General features: G+C 39.9%; 1 protein-coding gene across 2 annotated transcripts in view; it reads right to left on the bottom strand.

Moving 5' to 3' along the window:
• The window catches only part of TMTC2 (transmembrane O-mannosyltransferase targeting cadherins 2), a 422,005-nt gene that overhangs the window by 126,136 nt on the left and 271,019 nt on the right, over positions 1 to 24,850 (bottom strand). For both annotated transcript variants that reach the window (XM_073620217.1, XM_073620218.1), the window contains 3 exons: positions 17,340 to 17,425; positions 16,784 to 16,968; positions 8,939 to 9,017 (listed from right to left, as the gene is read on the bottom strand). In XM_073620217.1, coding sequence (XP_073476318.1) covers positions 8,939 to 9,017; positions 16,784 to 16,968; positions 17,340 to 17,425 — 350 coding nt within the window. The remainder of the gene's footprint in view (positions 1 to 8,938; positions 9,018 to 16,783; positions 16,969 to 17,339; positions 17,426 to 24,850) is intronic.

Genomic DNA, 24,850 nt, shown 5'->3' on the forward strand with positions numbered 1-24,850 from the left:
ATCCCACACTGCACCTACATCTTCATCTCCTTGTTCCCCATAAGCATGAGTGCTGGACAGGCAGGGATCTGTGAGAGCCACCGAGAGGAAAGCTGCCCTTGTAAACACAGAAGGCTTTTGTTTTTTAATGTGACAGTGGTGAGCAGGGAGCAGAGGGAGAGAGCCGAAGGTGGTATTCTGGCTGAAAAAAACCCTGGGTGTGAAGGCCACATGAAATGGCATGGTGGGCCAATTTCAGCAAGTAGGCCTGGGTTTTGACACATGCTTTTAAAAAAGGCAGATCCTCAGACATTTGTTGATTAGGTATTGGTAAACCGTGGAAGTCCTGCCAACTTCCAGCATATACAGTTATAAAGAACTAATCACATCAAGGAGCTGATTTTTTTTTTTTTTCTTTTCAATTTTTCCAGAAGTACCTGCTGTTAGCGGAAACAAGATCCCATAAACAGCTAATGGCTTTATTTCAGCAGAAGTTTTTTTTTTTCTACATTTTTTATGTGGTCAGGTAAGATGCAAATATCAATGGAATTCTTGTTGAAAATTTCTAGTGAAAGAACAAAAATGCACCTCAGAGTGAGCTTGTTATGAATACATCCAACATGCAGTCAACCTTGAAAAAAATGAAAATGTTATGATTTTAAACTGGATTACAGACCCGAGAAAAATCTGATCAGCCAATTGTGGAAAACAGAATTGAGTTGTGCCCTACATTCAACTTGTAAAATAACAGTGTTACCCTGGAAGGCTTACATTTTCGCACCAATAAACTCATAGACACACAAATTACTGTAACAGGTGGACCCATGTGGTTTTAAATGCAATGTAATACAATAAACTGTAGAGTATCGCATTTCCAGGAAAGGAAAAGACATCTAAACCTGAACCTGATCCTTAAGCAATCTTTAATTTTGGCATTAAAGTGTACACATTCCCAAAGGGGTCATTATATTGTTTGACCTAAAGTTTTAATTGAAACTTTAAACAAAATATATTTCTTTCCTATTACATCTGACCCCTATAGTACATTTAATGCCAGACAAATTCATCTTTGTAGCTTCAGTGTGTAGTGTGTTGATTCATACTTAAAATATTAATGCCACAAAAAGGAGAACTGGGCATTTTAAGAATAAACATGGTAGTTTTTGTACTAGAAAAGAAAAGGTGAAAAATAATAAATCCATCTGGGTAATTATTTTTCATCTGATCACAATTCACAGACATTACATATATAGACTGGGAAAACAATGTTTAGGAATATATGTTCCTAAAGCTGACAGTGTGCAATTTTTTATTACTACTCCAGCCCAAAGTTCATAGACTGCATCTCAAGCAACAGGTATTTCAGTTGTAGTCAGTATTTTTTTTTTTGGCAGTAGTGCTCTGTACATAAAGATGCTTTTTCATTGTACGACTGGGTAAAATGGTCCAGTAACCTCCACTAGTATGTTATAGTGATAATAAATACCTGTGCAATGGTATCGCACAGAGCAGCCCGGATTCTCCTCTACCAGTGTCCCCCAAAAGCATTTGGCAAGTGCCCCCATAGAAAGCCCCTTTTGCAGGCTTATTCCTGAGCCACCCTATTTGCATCTTTTGGCACTGTCCCCCACTCCCTTGTCACAGAATTTTATTGACAGCAGTGGGAGCCAATGGATTTATTATTTTTCACCTTTTCTTTTCTAGTACAAAAACCACCATGTTTATTCTTAAAATACCCAGTTCTCCTTTTTGTGGCATTAATCTTTTAAGTATGAATCAACACACTACACACTGAAGCTACAAAGATGAATTTGTCTGGCATTAAATGTACTATAGGGGTCAGATGTATTAGGAAAGAAATATATTTTGTTTAAAGTTTAAAGTGTATTAAGCTTTACTTAGATCCTCCAATCAGACTTTGCACCCAAGTAAATCGGTTAGGTTCAATGAACATTTGGTGTGTCCACTGTACAGAAAAGAGAATATAGAATAGGATATAGAATATATGGTTACCAAGCCATATTTTTTTTTCCTGGGGCACAAAAGCAATCACTATGACCATGCAGGAAAATGAGACGTAAAATAATTTAATAATTGTACGGAACGTTGTCTTGTAAATATTGTTTGCGTGTTCTTGTAAATCTTCTGTAACCCCCAATACATGTACTGTACTTTGCGTTGTAAATATTGTTTTCTGTGGTACTTGTAAATTTCCTGTAACCCTACCAATAAATGCATATTGTGGACTGAACTACTTCTTTGGTCCAAGAATCCTCTGATCTGGGGATGTTTATGTAAATACTCTTATAGCGATTCAAATGTATTCACATATACACTTAACCTCATCAACAATAAGACACAATCAAAAAGCCTAACCAATGGGATTTTTGTACTCACCGTAAAATCAATTTTTCTCTTTCGTTCGATGGACACAGCGCCTCCTTAATCTTGACCATTGGGTTATATCGCCTCTGCAGGAGTAGGACTATGCAGAACAAAAAACACCTGGCTACGCCCATGGGCTGGCCTCAGTCAGTATATAAACCCCTCCCTGCTCTAGGTATTCAGTTTAGTAGCAAGCAGTAATAGAAGTATCAAAAACTCCATAGAGGGGTGGGCGCTGTGTCTGTCAAACTGAGAAATGGATTTTACGGTAAGTACAAAAATCCCATTTTCTCTTTCGTTCATCGCCGAACACAGCGCCTCCCTAATCTTGACCACTGGAACGTCTAAAAGCAGTGCCAAAGAAAAATTAGGGGTGGGCAAAATAACCCAAAGCTAACCACAAGAGCCTTAACCGGGTTACAGGAGCCCCATCTGAAATAAAAAATATTTAAAGAAAAAATACCCCTTATGAGGGACCCCCCTCTTAAACAGAAGCCTGCAAAACCTTGCGGCCAAAGGAAGCATCCGCAGATGCCAAAATATTTACTTTATAGAATTTAGTGAAGGTATGCACTGATGACCAAGTGGCTGCCTTGCAAACCTGTGATATTGACGCTTGATGACGGAAGGCCCAAGAAATACTAAGCGCCCGAGTAGAATGCGTCATGACAGGGAAAGGAGGAACCCGACCCTTAATAGAATAGGCCTGAGTCACAGTTTGTCCGATCAATCCAGAGATGGTAGCCGAAGAAGCGGCCAGCACTTTACTTGGTCCTTGTGTAACCAAAAAAAGTGAGTCTGACCTCCGGAAAGACTCATTGGATTCCAGATACACCTGAATCGCATGAACTACATCCAAGGTATGCAAAGCAAATTCCTTAGGATGAGCCGGCTTGGGACACAAGGACGGCAACACAATGTCCTCATTCAATTGGAAGACAGAGACAACCTTGATGAAAATAAAATGACGGACAGGGACGAAGAACCACTTTATCCCTATGGAGTACTAAATAGGAACTACGACAGGATAATGCCGCAAACTCCGAAACCCTGCGGGCCAAGGTAATATCCACCAGGAAAGCCATCTTCTGGGACAACGTAGGTAAGGGAATCTCCCGAATATTCTCACATGGAGGTTTCTGGAGAACCGATAGCAAAAAGTTTAAATCCCATGGCGGCAAAAGAGACCATGCAGGCAAAGCCACATGCCGGACTCCTTGAATGCAGGTACGAACTAAAGAGTGAGTGTCTAGGGGTCACTGAAAGAAGACTGCTAAGGCAGACATCTGGCCCTTGATGGTGCTCAAAGCCAACTTCTGCTCAACGCCCTGTTGAAGAAAAGCTAAGATCGGACCCACAGAAAAGGATCGAGGCTGAACGCCAATCGACTCACACCAAGAAATGTACGCTTTCCACATACGATGGAATATCTTACTGGAAGTCGACTTCCTCACCTTCACCATAGTAGGGATCACTGATCCCGATAGACCTCTATCTCTCAGTACCTGGCTTTCAATGGCTAGGCCAATAAAACCAGTTATTGTAAAGCAGGATGGAAGCTTAGCCCTCGGTACAACTGGTCCTCTTTTAGAGGTAGCTTCCAAGGGACATTTATGGCTACCAGAAGACTTTCGCCCTCGGTCCTTCATAGGCACCACAGAAGAGGAAGGCGTTGGCCCCGCAGTGACACTAGGATGACTGCTGCGTCTACCAGAGGAATCTGCGAGATTGCCACGAGCCTCAGTTACTTCCCGTTGAACTGAACCTGCTGAAGGGGCCTATGTTTAAGAAGAAAAACTACTAACCTGGTCAGCATTCACTCAAGAGTCAGACCCAGGTAGCCCAATTTCCTGGACAGGGCTAGAGGGGACCTTGGATAGTTCGGACGTCACTCAAATCTTTACAGGAATTATACCCACACAAGGAGACACAGGGCCCCCCGAAGTGGACAAATTCTGTCCCCCTTCTTTGGTACCCCCAAAAGGTTCAATTCGTGGACCCCCTTGACGCTCACGAAGGAGGTCCATGATTCTGGAAACCAGCAAAGATGTCCCCCCACCCCAGCAATGGGCGAGGGCAGACCTTCATGCTGAAGGAGTCTTGTCAGTGGATCTGGAGGAGCCGGCTATAGGCTTACCAGACCAAGATTGCTTGAAACTTCCCAGGGAAGACTTGAGAGATCTGTTTCCTTTATCTGCAGTCCCAGAGACCCGGAAGAATTTCTTATGGGCTGAGAAGGAAGCCCCCCGTCTGCGACAAGGCTCCTTCCCTTTCCTAGATTGAGGCAAGAAGGTACTCTTTCCCGCTGTGACACCCTTTATGATGTCATCCAGGGTAGGCCCAAACAGGCAGTCGCCTTGAAAGGGCACATAAATGAGAGCTTTTTTTAGAGGCTTGGTCTGACAACCAATTCTTAAGCCACAACACATGTCTAATCACCACCGCTGAGATAGAAAGCTTGGACAGCACAGGAGCTGCATCCAAGGCTGCATCACAAATATACTGTAGCCCATGGACCAATTGGTCCGCTAAATCAACATAAGCAGTGGGAACCTGCTCACTACCCAGACCCTGACGCAAAAGCCTATTCAGTTAGGGTCTGCGACACCAGGGCCGAGGCCAAGACTGGACGTAACGTCGACCCAGCCACAGTAAACATGCTGCGTGCCACAGCCTCCGCTTTCCTGTCAGTCGGGTCCTTAAAGGACGGAGATTCCTCTACTGGGATCATGGTTGCTCTATTCAGCCTGGAAAGAGGAGGGTCCACCACTGTTGGGGTAGTCCACTTTTTTTGAAGAATCACATTTAAGGGGAAGCGTACTGAGAAAGAGTGATTTCGGTTGTTCCCATTCCTTATAGGTAAGCCTATCAAAATAAGGCAGATAAGGAAACACCCTTGGTGTGTGAGGTGACTTATGCATACCAAAGGACACAGCCATGTCTGTGGCCCTGTCAGCCGCATACCCTATCTTTAGAGTCTCTCACACTGCAGTAATAAGTGCGTCCACCAGCGCTTTTTCACTCACTGCTGAGACCGCAGAGGACTCATCCTCACTATCGGACGGGTCAGGGGGGCGAGATATTAAACCCCCCTGGACAGGCCACGTCCCCGGCGGCATCAGGCTCAGAATCAGATGAGACAGACTGAGTAGGGGAAGGTGAGGGACGCTTCCTTCTGGGTCTTTGCCCACACGCTACTTCCACCGGAATACTAATGACTCAAGGACCGCCGTCAGCTCAACCATGGGAAGCTGGGGTTCCGAGGGACCTGCCACCTCCATGAGGGGATCAGTGGTTGAGATGTGACCCTGAGGCTCCATAAAGGAAGAAGACCCTGTAGTACAAAGGAACTTTGACACCACTAAGGGACACCCCAATGACCAGGGTACCTATCAGCAGAGAGGGAGATACACAAGGACCCCCCAAAGACTCACTCTACCAAAGAGAGGAGCGCCACAATTCGGACCCAACACCACCAATGTCGGTGTCCATTTCATATATCCCGGGACAGGAAGAGAAGCATAGGGGAGGAAAAGGAAGAGGAGGAGCTCTGGCATCTCCACGGGGTTCTGGCCGTCTCTAGCGTCTCACTAGACTAACGAACAATGGCCGCCGTGACATCAAACATGGCTACCAGCCGGAGACCAGCCAGACCAACGGAAAATGGCCGCCGTGACCTCATCGGCTACACAAACATGGCCACCAGCCGGAGACCAGCCAGACCTCGTAATGTCATCAGTTCACCCAAAAATGGCCGCTGGCTGTTTGACATGCTGAAGCATGCTGCCAGAATCCTCTCTGTGTCTGTGTCACCTTCTGCAAGGGGACCCCCTTCTAAAAAAAGGTACTGTACTCCACCAGGCAGGGTCGACATTTAAAAGGCACCCTGTACTAGGACACCCAAACTGCACACTACCTCACACTGCACACACAGCAGGGCATGCACCTAGGGGTCTCCGCTGCACTAGAACCCCCCCATACCGCCAGGGCAGGACACACCACCCAGAAGGGAAATGGCAGGGGAGACCCCTAGGGGTCTCTGCTGCCTGCCCTGGGACTGCCACCAATCCGTGGGGGGAGGGGGAAGCCCAGTTTAACCAGGGGACTTTAGGATGGGAGTAGGGATCCTGCAGGCAGGTCCGACCACCCCGGAAGGGTACCCGCGGGGAAAGGGGAATGTACTTACCAATCCATGGTGCGGGTGACCCTCCAGACAGAACTCACCACTGAAGTGGGGGGCTGTTGGCCAAGGGACCGCTGCGACTCGGACCAGAGCCCATTTGTATGCGACCCTGCGAGATGTTTAACTTGCGGGCCAGCCTCCGTCCATTGAGGCTATGTCGTGGCCGACCTAGCGTGTAGCTGCGGTCTGCACGCACTCGCTGGCTAGACTGGGGAGACCACTGGATCTAGATTATCCAGCCCATCGCCCAGTCCGGCAGTTGATTGCAGATCTCCCAGGAGAAAATGCATGGAAAAAAGACAAAAAGTAAAATTTGCTAGAACCAAAAGATCCCAGCAAGGAGCTAGGTCCTTACTCCTGACTAGACAGAAATAAACTGAATATATTTGTCCAACAAGATGTGTCACCGGCGCAAAACTAAGTTTTAATAACCCATCAATCTAGTTTGCTGCAATCATGTGGGTCCACCCAAGAAATAGTGGAATGCAAATATAGTAAAAAGTGGATTGCGCTAACTTTTGTGTATAATAACCACCACAATTGTGCAAAATAAAAAATATTTCTATATTGATCCTATGATGAAGTGTTTTTCTCTGCCATCTATATTGGTATGTTGATATTTTTCTCTTTATTTAATTTATTTATTTTTTATTTTTTTGCCTTTATATCAAAAAACTTATCTTTCCCATATAATATTTCTGATCAAAATGTATCTAGGTAAAATATCTTATAGTGTTACCAACCACTGTATAAAGTGAGAAATAAACTGAAAACTAAAATCATACAATGTGCCAATATTACTTCATAGAATTCCCATATCAATGTATATATGTGCTGCACAGTGCAAGAAAATTTGCAGAACATTTTTTGAAAAATGTCCCCAACAAAAAATATCAACATACCAACATAGATGGCAAAGAAAAACACTTCATCATAGGATCAATATAGAAATATTTTTTATTTTGCACAATTGTGGTGGTTATTATACACAAAAGTTAGCGCAATCCACTTTTTACTAGAAATAAACTGAATACCTAGAGCAAGAAGGGGGTTATATACTGACAGCCCATGGGCGTAGCCAGGTGTTTTTTGTTCTGCCTAGTCCTACTCCTGCAGAGGCGATAAAACCCAATGGTCAAGATTAAGGAGGCGCTGTGTCTGTCGATGAACAAAAGAAAAATAAATGTTTTTACATATACAAGTAGCATGTTCTGTTATGCAGCATGCAAAAGAAATTTACTTAATTCAAATTCACTTAATTCACAAGCTACTTATCACCCTCTGCCCTGTATTTAACAGCAACAGTTGTAAAATGAGAAGTGTGCATTTCTATTTTTGTCACTATGAACGCCAAGGTGAGAAATTAAAAGGGAATTGGATACAGATAGAAAATGATGACCAAACAAATATAAGGACTACCTTCTTAGGAACAAATTCTAAGTGCTCTCAAAACAACCTTTCTGGAGAGACATATGGGGCTGCTTGTCTAATCTCCTTCTGAAGATGCCAATTGTCTGGCTATTACACCGCCCATCAAGGTTTAATAAGCTTGGAGTAACTGCCCTGGAACAAGTGTGCATATCTGTAAATCAGTAAATCTAGAAGTTAAAATACCAGCCAAGCTAGCATTTGTAGAATAGGAAGTAAAAAGAGCAACCTCCATGTCTTTCTTATGAAAGGTTACCTTAAAGCAGAATATTAGACCTTCAGCATTTATTAGGCAAATTAAACATTTTCTTGTGTGGGCATACAATCTTTCTCCAACCAATAGAGTAATCAGGAAGAACGTTATCCCACAAAATATGACATTCATCACTACTAACCTGCTCCTAGAACAGAACTGCCTTATCTATGTGAAGATGACTGTGATAAAAGACACATCAAAGTCACGTTTCATTTGACAGAACCTATTCTACTCATCCTTTCATTAACTGGCTGAAAATAAAAATCTGACTTTCATGAAAGTTCTTCCACTGCATTGGCTTTATGGGAGGCAGATCATGTAGAAAAAGACTGTTTGATTTTTAAAATACATAAAAAATAAAGTGATTACCACAGGTGCACCTGTCACTGTTTGATATTTAAATGGTAACAAAAATCCTACAAATAATAAAAAGTTCCTGAGTACCATGGCACAGATGTCAGGCTTAAAAGCTGGCGAAGAAATGTGCTTGCCAATAAAATTGTAACATTTAGGCAATCTAGAGAAATGTATTCAAAGAAATACCAAGAGAACATAACCTGACATTGTTGAAGATTTTTGTTTTGATTGATGAATTTCACAGTATGTGGCCGGCTCAATAGTAAAGTACTAAGATAGTGTTGTCCACCCTAAATTTCTGCAATCTGTATATTATTTACTCCCCAATAAATAATAATATGGGATCTTACCCATCATGTTATACAAGCTCTGTGGCGCAAACTGCCTTGGCATTTTCTGTATTGCCTCTTGGTAGACTAAGAGGGCATCCTAGAAAATAAAACCACAGAAATAACAATGTTGTGATGAAAACTATACTAAATACCAATCATTTAAAAGGTAGTAAAATCGACATAAATTAGACATGATAAATTGAATTCACTTTTGACAATTCACATTCTAAACCACAGTCTTTTTGTTTAGGACACTAGCATAAATGTGAGGATTCTACCGTTAATCTATGCACAACTTTCAATTTAAAAATGAAACACTTGCAAGTTGAATTTTTTTCAACTTCATTTATCTAATACAATAATATATTTAGCTTGTATGCATGTAAAAGCATTTTATTTTTTTGTCAGGTGCTTCCTTCAGCTTTTAAAATAACAGTCATTAAAATAATAAATTATTCTATTTGTGATTTTCCCATTACACATGGCAAAAACATATCCAAAATTGTATTTAATTTCTCCTTAATGTATTTAATTCACAAAAGCATAATTTAATATGTTTGGGCTTTATTCTTAAAAGAAAGAAAATTATGTTTTTAGTACAAATTGGTTACAGCTGCAGTTAAACTCTAAATAAAAAAAAAATAATAATAATAATAATGCGATTATAAAACATTTTATTGGTCAGTTTTTCACGGGAATAGATTACATAATTTTAATCCAATAAACTGAGTATAAGATAAGCAAGTAAAGGACAAAGAATACAGTCAACATTCTCCTTAATGCCAGTCCCAAAGATTCCTCATTTAACATTAAAATAATTCACACACTATATTTGCACCATACAGTATTTACTGTCTACTTACTCATTTGTATTAGCTTAAAAGTATATGAAAACGAAATCAAGACAATTTACTAATAACTTTAAAAAATTAATGTCATTTTTTAAATTAATTTTCAATATTTTAAATTTGCAGCTTTGTAAACCAATACTGGATGATTCTGCCGTGAAGGTTTTTAGTGCTTTTATGTGGTATCAATTGGGTTCTTGTGTTGTCACTTTATTACACAGCTTTATGATGGAGTTTACACATGCCCATTTAAACACACTTACATAGACACCATCCACTGTTGTCACCATCAGGCAACTCTAAATAAAAAATTGCAAGTAGCCATCATTGGAGTGCATGCATGCATGTTGGCAGTAAGTGGCTGTAGGGAAGTTTTAGGAGATCAGCAGCACTGAGATGCAATCAAGCATAAAAAAAAAACTAAAAACAAGTGTTTTATTAAAAAAAAAAAAAACATGTCAAATGTTAAACGCAGTGCCCTCACAAACTCAATCTCATTACTTCTGCTTCAGCTAAATGATGGTAAAAAGCTATGCTACAAACTCAGATAAAAATCTACATAAAGCCATTATGTTTCATATTTCTGTTCTGTCATGTCACATGGAAATCTTTGATTGAGAAGACACTGCAAACATAAAATTAGTAAAATCGTAAAATTAGACAAGTGGAAACCAAACACACACAGTAATTTAAATAAAGGAAATATAAAATGAGCTCTCAAACACTCGCATGGCAGTTCCATCAGCATTCATTTTGGCAAAGTTACACACAAAAGAAAAATGTCAACAACCCTTCTCAATATAACATTACACAAGCAATAATGGAGAATTCTGTTGCCAAAAATGGGGCATTAAAGAGGCACAAAAATGCACGCACCATGTTTATATTCCTTAGTGATGTGGCTATATGTAATTTCCATTCTGACTTACAGAAGTGAGAAAGAATCGAAGCAATCTCAAAATCAAGCAAATACACTATATTACCAAAAAGTATTGGCACACCTTCATTTACTGTACACGCATATGAACTTTAATGGCATCCCAGTCTAATGCCCTGTACAAACGGTCAGACATTCCGACAACAAAATCCATGGATTTTTTCCGATGGATGTTGGCTCAAACTTGTCTTGCATACACACGGTCATACAAGTTGTTGGAAAATCCGATCATTCTGAACGTGGTGTCGTAAAACACGTACATCGGGACTATAAACGAGGCAGTAGCCAATAGCTTTCGTTTCTTAATTTATTCTGAGCATGCGTGGCACTTTGTGCGTCAGATTTGTGTACACTCGATCGGAATTTCCGACAACGAATTTTGTTGTCGGAAAATTTTATAGCAAGCTCTCAAACTTTGTGTGGCGGAAATTCCGATGGAAAATGTGTCATGGAGCCTACACATGGTCAGAATTTCCGACAACAAGGTCCTATCACGCATTTTCCGTTGAAAAATCCGACCGTGTGTACAGGTCATTTGTCCGTAGGGTTCAGTATTGAGTTGGCACACCCTTTGCAGCTATAACAGCTTCAACTTTTCCAGGAAGGCTGTCCACAAGGTTTAATGCCCTGTATACACGGCCGGTTTTGCCATCGGAATAAACTCCGAAGGTTTCTCCGACGGAATTCCATTCCAGCGGTCTTGCCTACACATGGTCAAACCAAAGTCTGACCGTCCAGAACGCAGTGATGTACAGCACGTATGACGGGACTAGACAAAGGGAGTTCAATAGCCAGTAGCCAATAGCTTCCGTCTCATACTTGCTTCAGAGCAAGCGTCCTTTTTGGTCCTTCAGAACAGCATACAGACGATCGGTTTTCCCGATAGGAATTGGTTCCGTCGGAAATATTTAGAACATGTTCCATTTCTAGGTCCGTCAGAATTTTCAAAAAAAAAAGTCCAATGAGGCATACACACGATCGGAATTGACGATGAAAAGCTTTGGTCGGACTTTTTCTGTTGGACATTCCTCTCGTGTGTACGCGGCATTAGAGTGTCTCTATGGAAATGTTTGACCATTCTTCCAGAAGCGCATTTATGAGGTCAGGTATGATGTAGATGATAAGGCCTGACTCGTAGTCTCCACTCAAATTCCTCCCAAAGATGAGGTCAGGACTCTGTGCAGGCCAGTCAAGTTCCTTCACCCCAAACCCACTAATCAATGTTTTTATGGACCTTGCTTTGTGCACTGGTCCAAATCATTTGGTGGAGGGGGGATTATGGTGTGGGGTTGTTTTTCAAAGGATGGGCTTTCCCCCTTAGCTCCAGTGAAGGGAACTCTTACGGCATCAGTATACCAGGACATTTTGGACAATTTCATGCTCCCAACTTTGTGGGAACAGTTTGCGGCCGGTCCTTTCCTGTTCCAACATGCGACAGTGCACAAAGCAAGGAACATAAAGACATGGATGAGCGAGTTTGGGGTAGAGGAACTTGACTGGCCTGCACAGAGTCCTGACCAGTGTTAATTTTGGCAGCAAATTTTGTTTTAGTCTTAGGACTAAAATGGCATTTTAGTCCCATTTTAGTCTTCTGCAATTGTTTTAGTTTTAGTCGTATTTAGTCGACTAAATCTCCAGTACATTTTAGTAGACTAAAATGTTCTACGTTTTAGTGGACTAAAATCTCCAGTACATTTTAGTCGACTAAACCTCATTTTAGTCATCTAAAATCTAATGGGTGTAATTAAATTGTAATGCATTAGTTAACATTCCTCTACAATTTCCAAACTCATAATATACTGCTGGAGTGAAAAATCTCATATATTATTTAAGGTATTGAGGTATGAGCACTACAGACCAGTGTTAATTTTGAAGTCAAATTTCAATTTAGTCTTAGTCTTTTGACTAAAATGCCATTTTAGTTTTAGTCCCATTTTAGTCTTTTGACTAAAATGCCATTTAAGTTTTAGTTGTATTTTAGTCATCTCAATTGTTTTAGTTTTAGTCATATTTTAGTCGACAAAAATAGTATTCATTTAGTCGACTAAAATGTTTTAGTTGTTTTAGTCGATAAAATTACCACTGGTCCTGACCTCAACCCCACAGAACACTTTTGGGATGAATTGGAGCGGAGACTGTGAGCCAGGCCTTCTCGTCCACATCAGTGCCTGACCCCACAAATGTGCTTCTGAAAGAATGGTCAAACATTCCCATAGACACACTCCTAAACCTTGTGGACAGCCTTCCCAAAAGAGTTGAAGCTGTTATAGCTGCAAAAGGTGGGCCAACTCAACATTGAACTCTATGGACTAAGACTGGAACGCCATTAAAGTTCTTGTGCGTGTAAAGGCAGGTGTCCCAATACTTTTGGTAGTGTAAGTTTGGCTTCAATGCGAAAAAGATATAGCCAAATTTGAAAGGAAATTCCAACACCTATAATTTAATAGTTAGTAATAGTTATTATTAATTATTTTGGATTTTTGAGTTCTCAAATTCCCATTCTTTTGAATTTTCAGATTTTCATTCTTATTTTCGGATTTTCTAATTTTTAAAATTTTGGGAAAATTTGTTAAACGGGTTTCCGTTATTTTGAATAATTCTGAATTCATCTGTCGAATTTCGTTGAAAAAACAAATTTGGAGCGAAACTAATTAACATGTCTAATCTGTACTAAATCCTTTCAAAGATGGTGGATATAGGTATCAATGAGTGTGTGTTTTTGTGTAAGCAAATAACTAAAAGGGCTCCAAAGTGCAATTGTCATCTTATTTTAAAAAACTTGGGTGTATCAGTTCTGGGGGGGGGGTATTTTGCCAGATACAGTTTGTTTTTAAATATCCAGTATATATATATATATATATATATATATATATATATATATATATATATATATATATATATATATATATATATTATGAGCCACTGGCAGGCAGGATTGTGCAGAAGGCATATAGACACCAAGAGTGTGGATAACCTAATTTCCCTCATGGAGCAACATACTGCTACTGAGGACCATCTTGGGGATCAGCTCTCTAAGGCAGTAACCCCTGAAAACAATAAAACCTCACGCTCAGGTAAGATTGCTCCTTTTTATCATAGGTGTGCACATCCACTTAAAGAAGGGGTAAGACGCTCATGGGTGCCAGATATGAATGGCCTCCAAGCCAAAATGGAGTCTCTTCCTTGACAGTGACATGGCATATTAGATGATGACGGTGCCAAAGACTGAAAATGTGGCTGCCAATTGCTCCATATTACATGAAACTATGGAATGTGACCCGGGGAGACATAGCTCACTATTTACCAAGCCTATTTTTGCAGCTGAGGAACTTGGACTGAAAAGGCACATATGTCCTATTACAATACAGGGACATCCAGTTGAGGAATTATTAGACTCTGGAAGCCTCTTCACATTCATCTATGCCAGTCTGATGGACCCTGCCAAGCTTGGCTCAGATTAAATGGAAAAACTTTGTATACTAAAGACTACTCTACGGTAATACTCTCAGTGGACACATGTAGTGCAAATGTAAAACATGTTGTGGGTGTGGTTAAGAACTTACTACACAGTGCGATACTGAGCTGTGATTTTCCTCGGTTTTGGGAACTGTGGAGGAAAGCAGGTAACCAGTCCTAAAATGTGTCTGAAGTAAATGATGTTACTACTTTGCCTGAACTTGAGGGGAATGTTGACATCCCAACATCAGAGGTTCCCCAATTCTCACTAGTGGTCATGATTGGGGAGTCAGAGGAAACTGCCGCAGTGCCAGCAATAACAGATACACCATGACCAAGGAAGATTTTTAGACTGCATAGTTGTTGGATCCTAGTTAAATGGGGTACCTCAAGGAACCGCAAAGAAGTTGGCATGTTACCATATCAGGTAAAAAAGGAAAGAGTACGTAGTGTGGCAGATAGTAGTTCTCCATTCTCACACAAGGGTGATGTTGGATCTGGCCCATTCTGTTGGTTTTGGTGGTTATTTTAGGGAAAAAACAAAAAAAAGGAGGAATGAGTGGCATTTTTCTGATCCTGTATATACAAAGCAATCCAGAGCACTATAAAGCACGAGCTGAGTGTCAAATGAATGCAAGTCCAACCACATTTTTGAAGTCTGCTAGTAGCCTTGCTGCTAATGAAGGTTCCTTTTACAGTATTACAAGATTCATTCAGGAACTAAAGCATAGTAAACACGGTTTACTATACTTCAGTGGTGAATGGACATAGGAGCGATCAGTACTAATCTCTCACTGTGTCCATTCAAAGAAAGGAAGGGGGCTGGTAAACACATGTTTACCAGCTCCCCTCCCCCACTGCTGTGCATCCTGACAGCTGCCCCGTGTGCCCCAGCAGCAGCTGCAACCAGTGGGAGAGGGAATGCTGGTCAGCAGCACAGCAAGGACGAATGCATGTCATTGCAGAAGGAGTCGGAGTGGTGGGGGGTAGGATGTATTTGAACATTTGTAACGCCCCGGTGGTTGCCATGCAGTACCCAAAGCCAGTGGGAGAGGCAGGAAGCTGGTGGCTTCAGAGTAGCCACAGAGGATCTGGGTTACAGTGGGGAACCAGTGCTGGGGGGAGATGAAGGGCAGGGAAAGGGGGCCAAAAGAGTGGGGGTGGAGGCATAAAACAGTGGCGGGAGGTGGAGAGGCTGGACCACACAGGGAAGCAGTGACAGCGGCAAGGAGGGGGGCGGGGTCATATTTTGGCTACCAATCAGAGCTGCCTGTTTGTTCAGCAGAGTCTGCTGAAGCGTTTTGCTATAAGATCATGGTCAGCAGCAAAAGGAGGTCAGTATACTGTATGCAAAACAAGTGCTGCCTGTTTGTTCTGGAGAACCCATTAGAGGGGCACCCCATTAGTCAAGGATTTATCAGAGTTTAGTTAGTAGCTCAAACCAATGCAGCAAGAGGACTCCCCCATTCAATTTGAAAAAGTGGGTGGGGGAATTGGGTCAGTTTTTGTTGTTTAATCTGTTGGTGACCACCAATGTGGCAATCTTCCTTCTACTGTCCTCCGTCGTAAAGTTGTCGAGGGCTCAAAAAATTATCCACCCTGAGTGTCAAATACTCTTGTAATGCCACAATCTTTTTTTATTACACTTCCAACATCTAACTGTACAGTATATGCTAATGTCCCGTGAGCAGGCTTCCCTGAGGTGTGAAAATAATTCAAGGATATCTCACGGGGTATAAACAAAAAAAAAGTTGCAAAAGGCCGAATTAGAGACTCTAAATCCCTAAAAGGGAAGAGCAATAGGGAGATATTCTTCAAAATATTCAACAGGTACCAATACATAAAAGTACATTTTGTACATCAACAAACCATATCTTATATAGAGAATATTTTATAATCCAAAATGTTTTTTAAACAAATTAGCTGCATTTGCCAAATTGTAATAAATGTCAAAGAGACTTAATACACTTGTCTGGGAATTGCTTTAAAATATTGGCAAAAACTATTTTATAGGGTTAACAAGGTATTCCACTGTAAGAGGACTCTAGTTCCAACTCTGTATATATTGGGTTGTTTGGATGATGTTGACTGCACCAAGGTCTATAAAACAGAAATCATAACAGTATTGTTCCTGGCCAAGACACAAAATAAAAATGGAAAAGCAAAATATCGCCAACAACTAAACAATGTATCTTGGCAGTCAAATATACAATTTATTTATTAGAGAAGAGGATATTCAGCCATATGGCAGTCTTTATCGTCATGAAGGATAGACACACCTGGATAAGCCTAAATAGATCTTATTAGGGATAGAGTACAAATACCGTGAGCATTTTCTTTACATTGATTACCCAAAAATACAGAGGCACGTGCTGTCAGTATTAAAATGTTTATACTAATCATAATGCAAAAAGCATTGGGACAAGATCCAGCTCATAGGTCCCTGATCTGCATGCACTCCTTGGTCATACTAAATGATGTACGGGTTCCTTATGTTTTAAACACTGTAAATTTGATTATAATAGGTTTTGCCCATTTTCTTTATTGTTAAAAAAACACAAAAGCTAAATAAAACCAGAATTCAATAAAAAGTTCCATGTTTCACTAATTTGTGGAACTCACCTCATACTGGCCTTGCTCATGGTACAACTTCCCCAGATTATAAAGGCAGCTGGTTACTGAACTTTTATGAGCATTAGGATCTTTTAGATTTTCATCCGGAATTTCTGAACATTTCAAGAAGGTTCTTCTGGCCTCTTCAGCTCTTCCCTGATTCATAAGAATAATTCCTGTATTCAAGTATGCCGCTGTAAAATCAGTGATTGCATCATAAGTATCATTTTAAGTGAATACAAAACAGCTAAATGTAATATGTTAAAAATTCAGCACTGCTTCTTTTAGTAGCAGTAAATGACTGGCCTTGAGAGAATATTTTTGCACACGTGGTCTGTCACTAATTTTCCTTCCCTTACAGAAGGGACCACCATAGATGATTGGTGGTTCGACCTACATGCTTTTTCAAAACCTTTCATCTCTACAAAATGCTGCCAATTAGAATGCCAGTTTTGATGATGGTTTTTGTGGTGAGGTCTTAGCCCTTCATCTTTAAAAAAAAAAATGTGATGATAATGATAAACAGATGCGAATGAGGATGATAAAATGTAAATTCATTACTTACATGCCAGTGTAGGCCTGCTACCAATTGCTAACTTGTAGTAGTGGAGAGCCTCTGAAAACTTGCTGTTTTCCTGGAGCAACAAGCCTCTGGAAACAAACAGGAGAATGGATCACTATCTGAAAACTAGACACATGAATATTACTTAACAGAATATGTAAATGCTAAATTATTCAGGCAATTACATGTATGCAAGACTGTAAACATTTTAAAAACCTATGCAAAGTTTATCCATGCAAACATAAAGACACACCGTTGAATTTAAATTATATTTTAAGTTAACAGGGTTTTGGCTTTAGATAAACTTTAAAACAAAACTCCAGGATTCGCAGCACTTTTAAAATCTGCTTTAAGGAATTAAATTAAATTAGATACACGCCACTCTCTTTTTAAATTTCTTTTTTACCATTTACATTTTTACTGAGTGTGGGGAGAACAAATATCCCTATACTTTCAGCGTTTCGACGCTGGACCTTCGAGTTTCCCATACAGCAGCTTCAGAGTGATATGCAGCTGTTCTGCCTGCAAAGTGTTGCAATCCCTGGAGCTCCCCTTTAAAAAATATGTCTTTAAAGCACCTAAAATAAATCGGGACAATCCAGATATACTGTAAATAAAAGATTTTACATTTTTCCTTTTACCCTTTAAGGTCCAACTTTTTTAATTAGACAAAATTCACCCTTGCAGTGTCTGTTGCACTCCCCTCAACAAGGGTTACATGCTTGTTACATCTGCAATCCAGGCTGTGTGTGATCCCTTGGCATTCTTACGTACAATGCAGGATTATTAACCCTGTATTGTACATGGAGGAAGTAGAAGTTGGACCATTGCTGGGAATGCCTTAAAAAGGAGGCATCCCAGGACTGGTTGCATCTCTGGAGGGGCCCTGCTGGAGTGAGGGACAACATATTAATCTTTATTTCTGCACCCCTAGATTAAACAAGCAGTGTGTGGGGGGGGGGGGGGGGGGGGCGGGGGTGGACACTGCAACAGTAGATCTTGCCTAACTCCTGAATTTGGGCATTAAGAACTACACTGGGATCAACAAGGTCTAGCCAGTTTACATTCCATTGGTCTGTTAAAGTCATAAATTAGATTTTTTTTTTTTGATAACTAAATATTTGCATAATCTGCAGAAAATGATGTACAGTAAGTCATAATTGTCTGGCTTGCTTAACTGTGTAATTCTTGCAGATCTAACAGATCAGAGAAATTATTACATTGAAAGAAAACGAACCAACGATTCTCCAGATTTGTGCATCTTGGCGACACATATGGTGATTTGGTGTTTCTGCTGGTGTAAAATTTGGATTTGTTCCAGTTTAATTTTACAGTCCCTTTCCCCCCCACCAGAAAAGTGTTTTGGCTACATATACACATAAGGATCCACATATCAGAACTTTGTTCTATAAATATGAGAAACATTCAAACAGCCCAAAGAAAATCACTGTATTTTGTGTAATAAGCCTATTTCTTATGACCTTAAAAGCCATCTTGTGGCCGTTGTTTAGAGCGGGCGATCGGCTACCCATATATAACAACCGAAGCGGCTAAAAGCCGCTCGGCTGTTATACCAGAGGAGCGGGAGGGGACATCCCCCCTCCCGCCGCCTCCCGCCACTCTTACCGGGCCTCCCGTGCGATCGGGAGGCCCAGTGTCCAATCGGCTGCCTCCGGCGGCTTCGTTCCAGCCTTCTCAATGTAAACGCAGAAGCGACGTCATGACGTCAATTCCCGTTTACTCGGCTGCCAATAGCGCCAAATTTAAAAAAATATACAGTATTCAGAATCGCCATTTTCAGCAATCTGAATACTATGAAGTGCAGAGGAGGAATCGGAGGTCTTTTAGACCCCCGATCCCTCCATAAAGAGTACCTGTCACCACCTATTACTGTCACAAGGGATGTTTACATTCCTTGTGACAGCAATAAAAGTAAAAAAAAAAAAAACATTTTTTTTAAAAACACAATTTAAAAGTCTAAAGATAAATAAAATAAATTTAAAAAAAATAAATTTTAAAGCGCCCCCGTGAGCTCGCACAGCGAAGAAAACGCATACGGAAGTCGCGCCCGCATATGTAAATGGTGTTCAAATCACACATGTGAGGTATCGCCGCGATCGTCAGAGCGAGAGCAATAATTCTAGCCCTAGACGTCCTCTGTAACTCTAACCTGGTAACCGTAAAAAAAATTTAAAGCGTTGCCTATGGAAATTCATAGCTACCATAGTTTGTCACCATTCCACGAGTGCGTGCAATTATAAAGCTTGACATGTTTGGTATCTATTTACTCAGGGTAACATCATCTTTCACATTATACAAAAAAATTGGGGTAACTTTACTGTTTGGATTTTTTAAAATTCATGGAAGTGTCCCTTTTCCAAAAATTTGCGTTTAAAACACTGCTGCACAAATACTGTGTGATATAAAATATTGCAACAATCTCCATTTTGACCTCCTCGGATAGATACTAGGCCTTGGAGTTAGCGTTTTTTTTACGCACTCAGTACGCCGCCTTTTTACTTTTCTTATTTGCACAATTTACTTACCATTATTTGACTCTTACTCTCTTTCTTCCTCTTTATTCTGTCTCTACTTCCCTCTTGGTTCTTGCCCCCCCCCCCCCCCGGGGTAATTGTGGACTCACTATCTATGAATGCAGTATACTACAATATTTCCTTTAAGATTTACCGATGGCCCCCTTAAATGTCCTTATGTTAAACGTACAAGGTCTAAATATCCCACAAAAGCAAAGTAAAGTTTTTCGCTCCTTAGCTTCCTCAAAAGCACATGTTGTATGTCTCCAAGAAATCCATTTCATAGATAAGGCATCCCCAAAATTTTTTGTTCAGCTTATCCCCAAGTTTTCACAGCCTCTGCCAAAACGAAATAACGAGGGGTGCTAATAGCCTTTCATCGTATGACACCCTTTTCCCTTCTGACAGAGATCAAAGACCCAGAAGGTCGCTATCTTATACTCATGGGATATCTATTCGATTCTCTAATCACAGTGGTATCCTACTATGCTCCTAACAAATTTCCAACCTCATTCCTCTCCCATTTATTACAAGTAATTGATACTCATAAAAATGGGCACACTTTTAATCTGTGGAGATTCAAATCAAGTCCTTTATACTTTGTTAGATAAATCCCTAACTCCTATTGCATCTAGATCTCAATCTCATAAGTTCCAACAACTTCTTCAAAAACACTTTATTAGATTCTTGGCGTGAAATCAATCCTGCTAGGTGCCAATTTACTTTTTATCCTCATCCCCATAAATCGTTTTCCCATATTGATCACATTTTGATCTCAATAGGCATGACCCCTGAACTCCTTTCTTCATCTATTATCCCTTTTACATGGACTGACCACTGTGCTGAACTTTCAACTTTCACTTCTCTAATACCCAAAACACAAGATTCTACATGGCATATTAATTACTCAATCCTATCTCATCCATCACACTCCTCTGATCTAGAAATAGCCATAAAAGATTACCTGGCCAATAATGAGACCCCTGATATATCCCCACTGACCCTATGGGAAGCTCATAAACCTGTTCTCTGTGGGGTTTGTATACACCAAGCCTCATTTCTTAAAAGAGAAAAACTAAAACAAAAATTATAAGCAGAATTGAATGCATGCCACACAATCTTTCAATCCAATCCTACCCCTGTGACTAAATTACAGCTTGATAAAGCACGTTTAAACCTTGACCTTTTTTTTATCAGAATCTGTAGATAAAATGTTATGCAAGTCTAAACATAAATTTTATCTTAAAGTGAATAAACCAGACACTCTTTTAGCACGAGCACTTAAAAAACTAAATCGCCCCTCTAAACCAATTCAACTGAAATTATCTCATGATACATTTACTAGTAATCCAGTAAAGCTCCTCCACACCTTTCAAAAACATCTTACCTCCTTACATAAAAAGGAAGGATCTTTTGGTGAAACTTTAGCAGATTCATTTTTTTTTCACAAATCAAACTTCCAACTATTCCTTAGCCCAACACGATTGTCTTGAAAGCCCCATTATAGCTATTGAAATTAAATTAGCAATTAACTCTCCTAAACCAAATAAACATCCAGGCCCAGATGGCTTCTCTGTCCTATACTATAAGAAATTATCTCATATCCTTGCTCCAATGTTAACAGACACATTTAATTCACTCCTTAACGATCAATCCTTTCTCCCCGAAACATTAACAGCTATAATTTCAATGATCCCCAAACCTCAGTCAGACGATACATCTTGTTCTAACTATAGACCCATATCATTACTCAACCTTGACATTAAGTTACTAGTGAAAGTCATAACGACCAGGTTGGCTTTATCCCACAGTGCCAAGTGGCAGATAATGTACGCAGGACTATTTTACTAATTCAAGCAGCTAAATCATGACAAATACCCGTCTATCTCTTATCTTTAGATATCAAAAAAGCATTTTATACAGTTTTGTGGCATTACCTACATTTTGTCCTGCAGCGTTGGGGATTTGGTCCTCATTTTAGCTGGGTCTCCTCATTATACAAAAATCCCAAAGCTCATGTTAATATGCTGGATATAAATCAAACCTATTTGACATCTGTAGGGGTACACGTCAGGGATGTTCACTTTCCCCACTCCTATTTGCCCTACTTATTGAACCCTTTGCTCAATCAATCCATACTGACCCCTCTATTAAAGGTCTAGATTTAGCTGGTCACCAACATACAGAAAACGTTGCCTATTTGCTGCTTATATCTTAATCTTTATGTCATCCCCTCATATTTCTGCTCCTAATCTTATAAGTAAAATCTATAGCCTTAAATATATCTTTACCTCCTCATATTTTACAACAAGCGCAAACATCCTTCCCTTTCTTATGGTCCACTTCATGCCTTCTTTACCTAGGGATAACTCTCACACCCAATCTTTCTGACATTTTCACTGCCAATTATCGTCCAATTTTGCATCAAATATCTAATCTTCTGACACAATGGTCCTCTCTACCATTATCTTGGATAGGTAAAATGAATGTAATAAAGATGGCTAAACTGCCCCAAATTCTTTATCTTTTTTGAGTTTTACCTATCCCTGTTCCAGCATACTTTCTCAGAATATTACACCGTAAGGCATTAACTTTAGTTTGGGGCACATTGAAACCCTGTCTGCCCAAACACACTCTTTACCTTCCAAAGCCAAAAGGGGGACTAGGGTTTCCTAATTTTAATTTTAGCTATTACCATACAGCTCATTTAGCCCATATCCCTAAATATCACGCAAACATGAAATTCCGCTTTGGGTTGCGCTGGAATCAATAGATTGCGACCCACTTTCAATAACCAACCTCATATGGTCCAATTCCTCTGACCGTAAAAAAAACAACTCAATGATCCTATAACTAAACATACACTAGCCATTTGGGATACGTTTATATTAGTAAATGGACTACAATATCCCCATATACCTCTTTTATCATTTTTTAAAATCCACTTTTCTATCCTGCTTGGTCTCCCCCTAAATCTTTTAAAGCATGGACCTCTACTAATTTAGCTCTGAACTAGCATCCTCTACTTCATTCAAATCTTTCCCTGACTTATGTGAAAGTCATAAACTTCCTAATTCAGAGCTCTTTCGATATCTTCAGATTAAAACTTTTTTATGCCCTATATACAAGGAAGAATTCATTTAGCTAAATTAACGTGCTTTGAAAATATATGTAAATATGACCCACATACTAAGTGACTTATTTCAACTCTTTACACTCATCTTATTACTAAACCCAACTCAGACCCACCATCATATGTGGCTAAGTGGGAGGTGGATCTTGGGTTTTCGTTGGAAGCAGCCAATTGGGATAAGATTTGGATCACAACTAAGTCATCCTCACAAAACATAGCTGCCTTAGAGACAAATTACAAAGTACTCACACGGTGGTATTTGGTCCCTGTCAGAATTGCGAAATATGCTCCAAATTATTCCCCATCTTGTTTTCATTGCTGTGGCTCTTCATACTTGGTGGGATTGCCCGGTAAATTTCTGGAAAGATGTATTTCTTATGATTTCAACACTGTTTGAAATCCCTATCAATCCTGATCCTACAATAGCACTTTTAAATTTAAAACTGGCCACTCTCTCCTACCGCCAATTCAAACTCCTATTACAATCACTACAGACGCAAAACAAACAATTACCAAAGCATGGAAATCCCTGTCCTTAATAATTGCTGAGTCAATCAAGCAATGATCCATGCCAAAACAGAGGCTATAACTCAAGATAAAATCCAACTTTGAGAATATATGGAATCCCTGGGTGACTCACTTTGTGCCTTCCAATTTTGATGCTTCCCTACTAAGACCTTGGTAATCTCAATTTATACTTCTATTCTCTGCATTCATGGCATGTTTTTATTACCATGTACTACCCTGGGGACACCTACTACTGCTCATTCCTTTCTTCCCTATCTATTTTTCCTCCTACCTAAGATTACTTTTTCTTTTATCTTCTTTCGCTCTTCTACTTTTTCCCCCTATTCAATCTCTCCTCTTTCAATTTACTCTTTAAAACTTTTATTGTCTTGGTTATCATTATACCAATTGTACATAGTTCCAATATGTAGTATAAGATTTTAGATTCTATAATAAATTGTTTCTTGTTTTTCTTTTTAATTTAAAAACTATACTCTTGATAATAATTAAGACCTTTTTTTTTATCTGAGGTCATCTTATATTAACCTGGTCTAAGTTGGTTTTATCCTCTCTTATATAATGTATGACACAATCTTTGAGTAGTTAGATCCATGCTAAAATTGTTTTAGTTAAGCTACTTTTAGTTTATGTATGTTGGAACTACAACTCAATATTATTATCACATATGTGATCTTTTCTTTTGCTGCCACCATATGTACTTATGTATACTAATTGTTAAAATTCAATAAACAAATTTGATAAGGAAAAAGTAACACAGTGGACAGTGTCAGTAGTGCAGGGGTTGGTGTCAGTAGGACCATGGATGGTGTCAGTCAGAAGGGCAGAGATTTGTGTTAGTCTTTTTTTATTTTTACAATTTTACAGTTGTAAATTACATCTTTCAATCCTGCTGGCTCCCTGCTCTCTCAGTGCTGCTTCTCTAAACCTTCAGTCTATTAGGGTAGTCCTTCCCAGTGAAAGGACTACCCTAATACTGAGATTAAACAAATCCTCCTACACAAGGCGCAGTCTTCTCTTCAACATCAGTTCAAAGTGCTGAATTTATAAGCTTGTCTGGGAGTTCAGAAAAAAGGGGGTGGAAAGCTGAAGTTAAACTCTGCAGAGCTCAGTGAGGAGAGCTCTGAGAGCCGATTGGAGGGAAGGGACATGCCCCTTCATACAGCACACAGGCAGAGGTGAGGCTGGAGCTCCCTCCTCATCACGTTTTTTCTATTGGTGTCAGAAAAACTTGTTAGAAGTGGTTCATGATGACAGCAGAGGAACAAAGCAGCAGAAATAAATTACACTTAGTTATTTTAATTGAGACAAGTACACACTAT

This window comes from Aquarana catesbeiana, linkage group LG03, assembly GCF_042186555.1.
Source record: "Aquarana catesbeiana isolate 2022-GZ linkage group LG03, ASM4218655v1, whole genome shotgun sequence".
NCBI classification, from domain to species: Eukaryota; Metazoa; Chordata; class Amphibia; order Anura; family Ranidae; genus Aquarana; species Aquarana catesbeiana.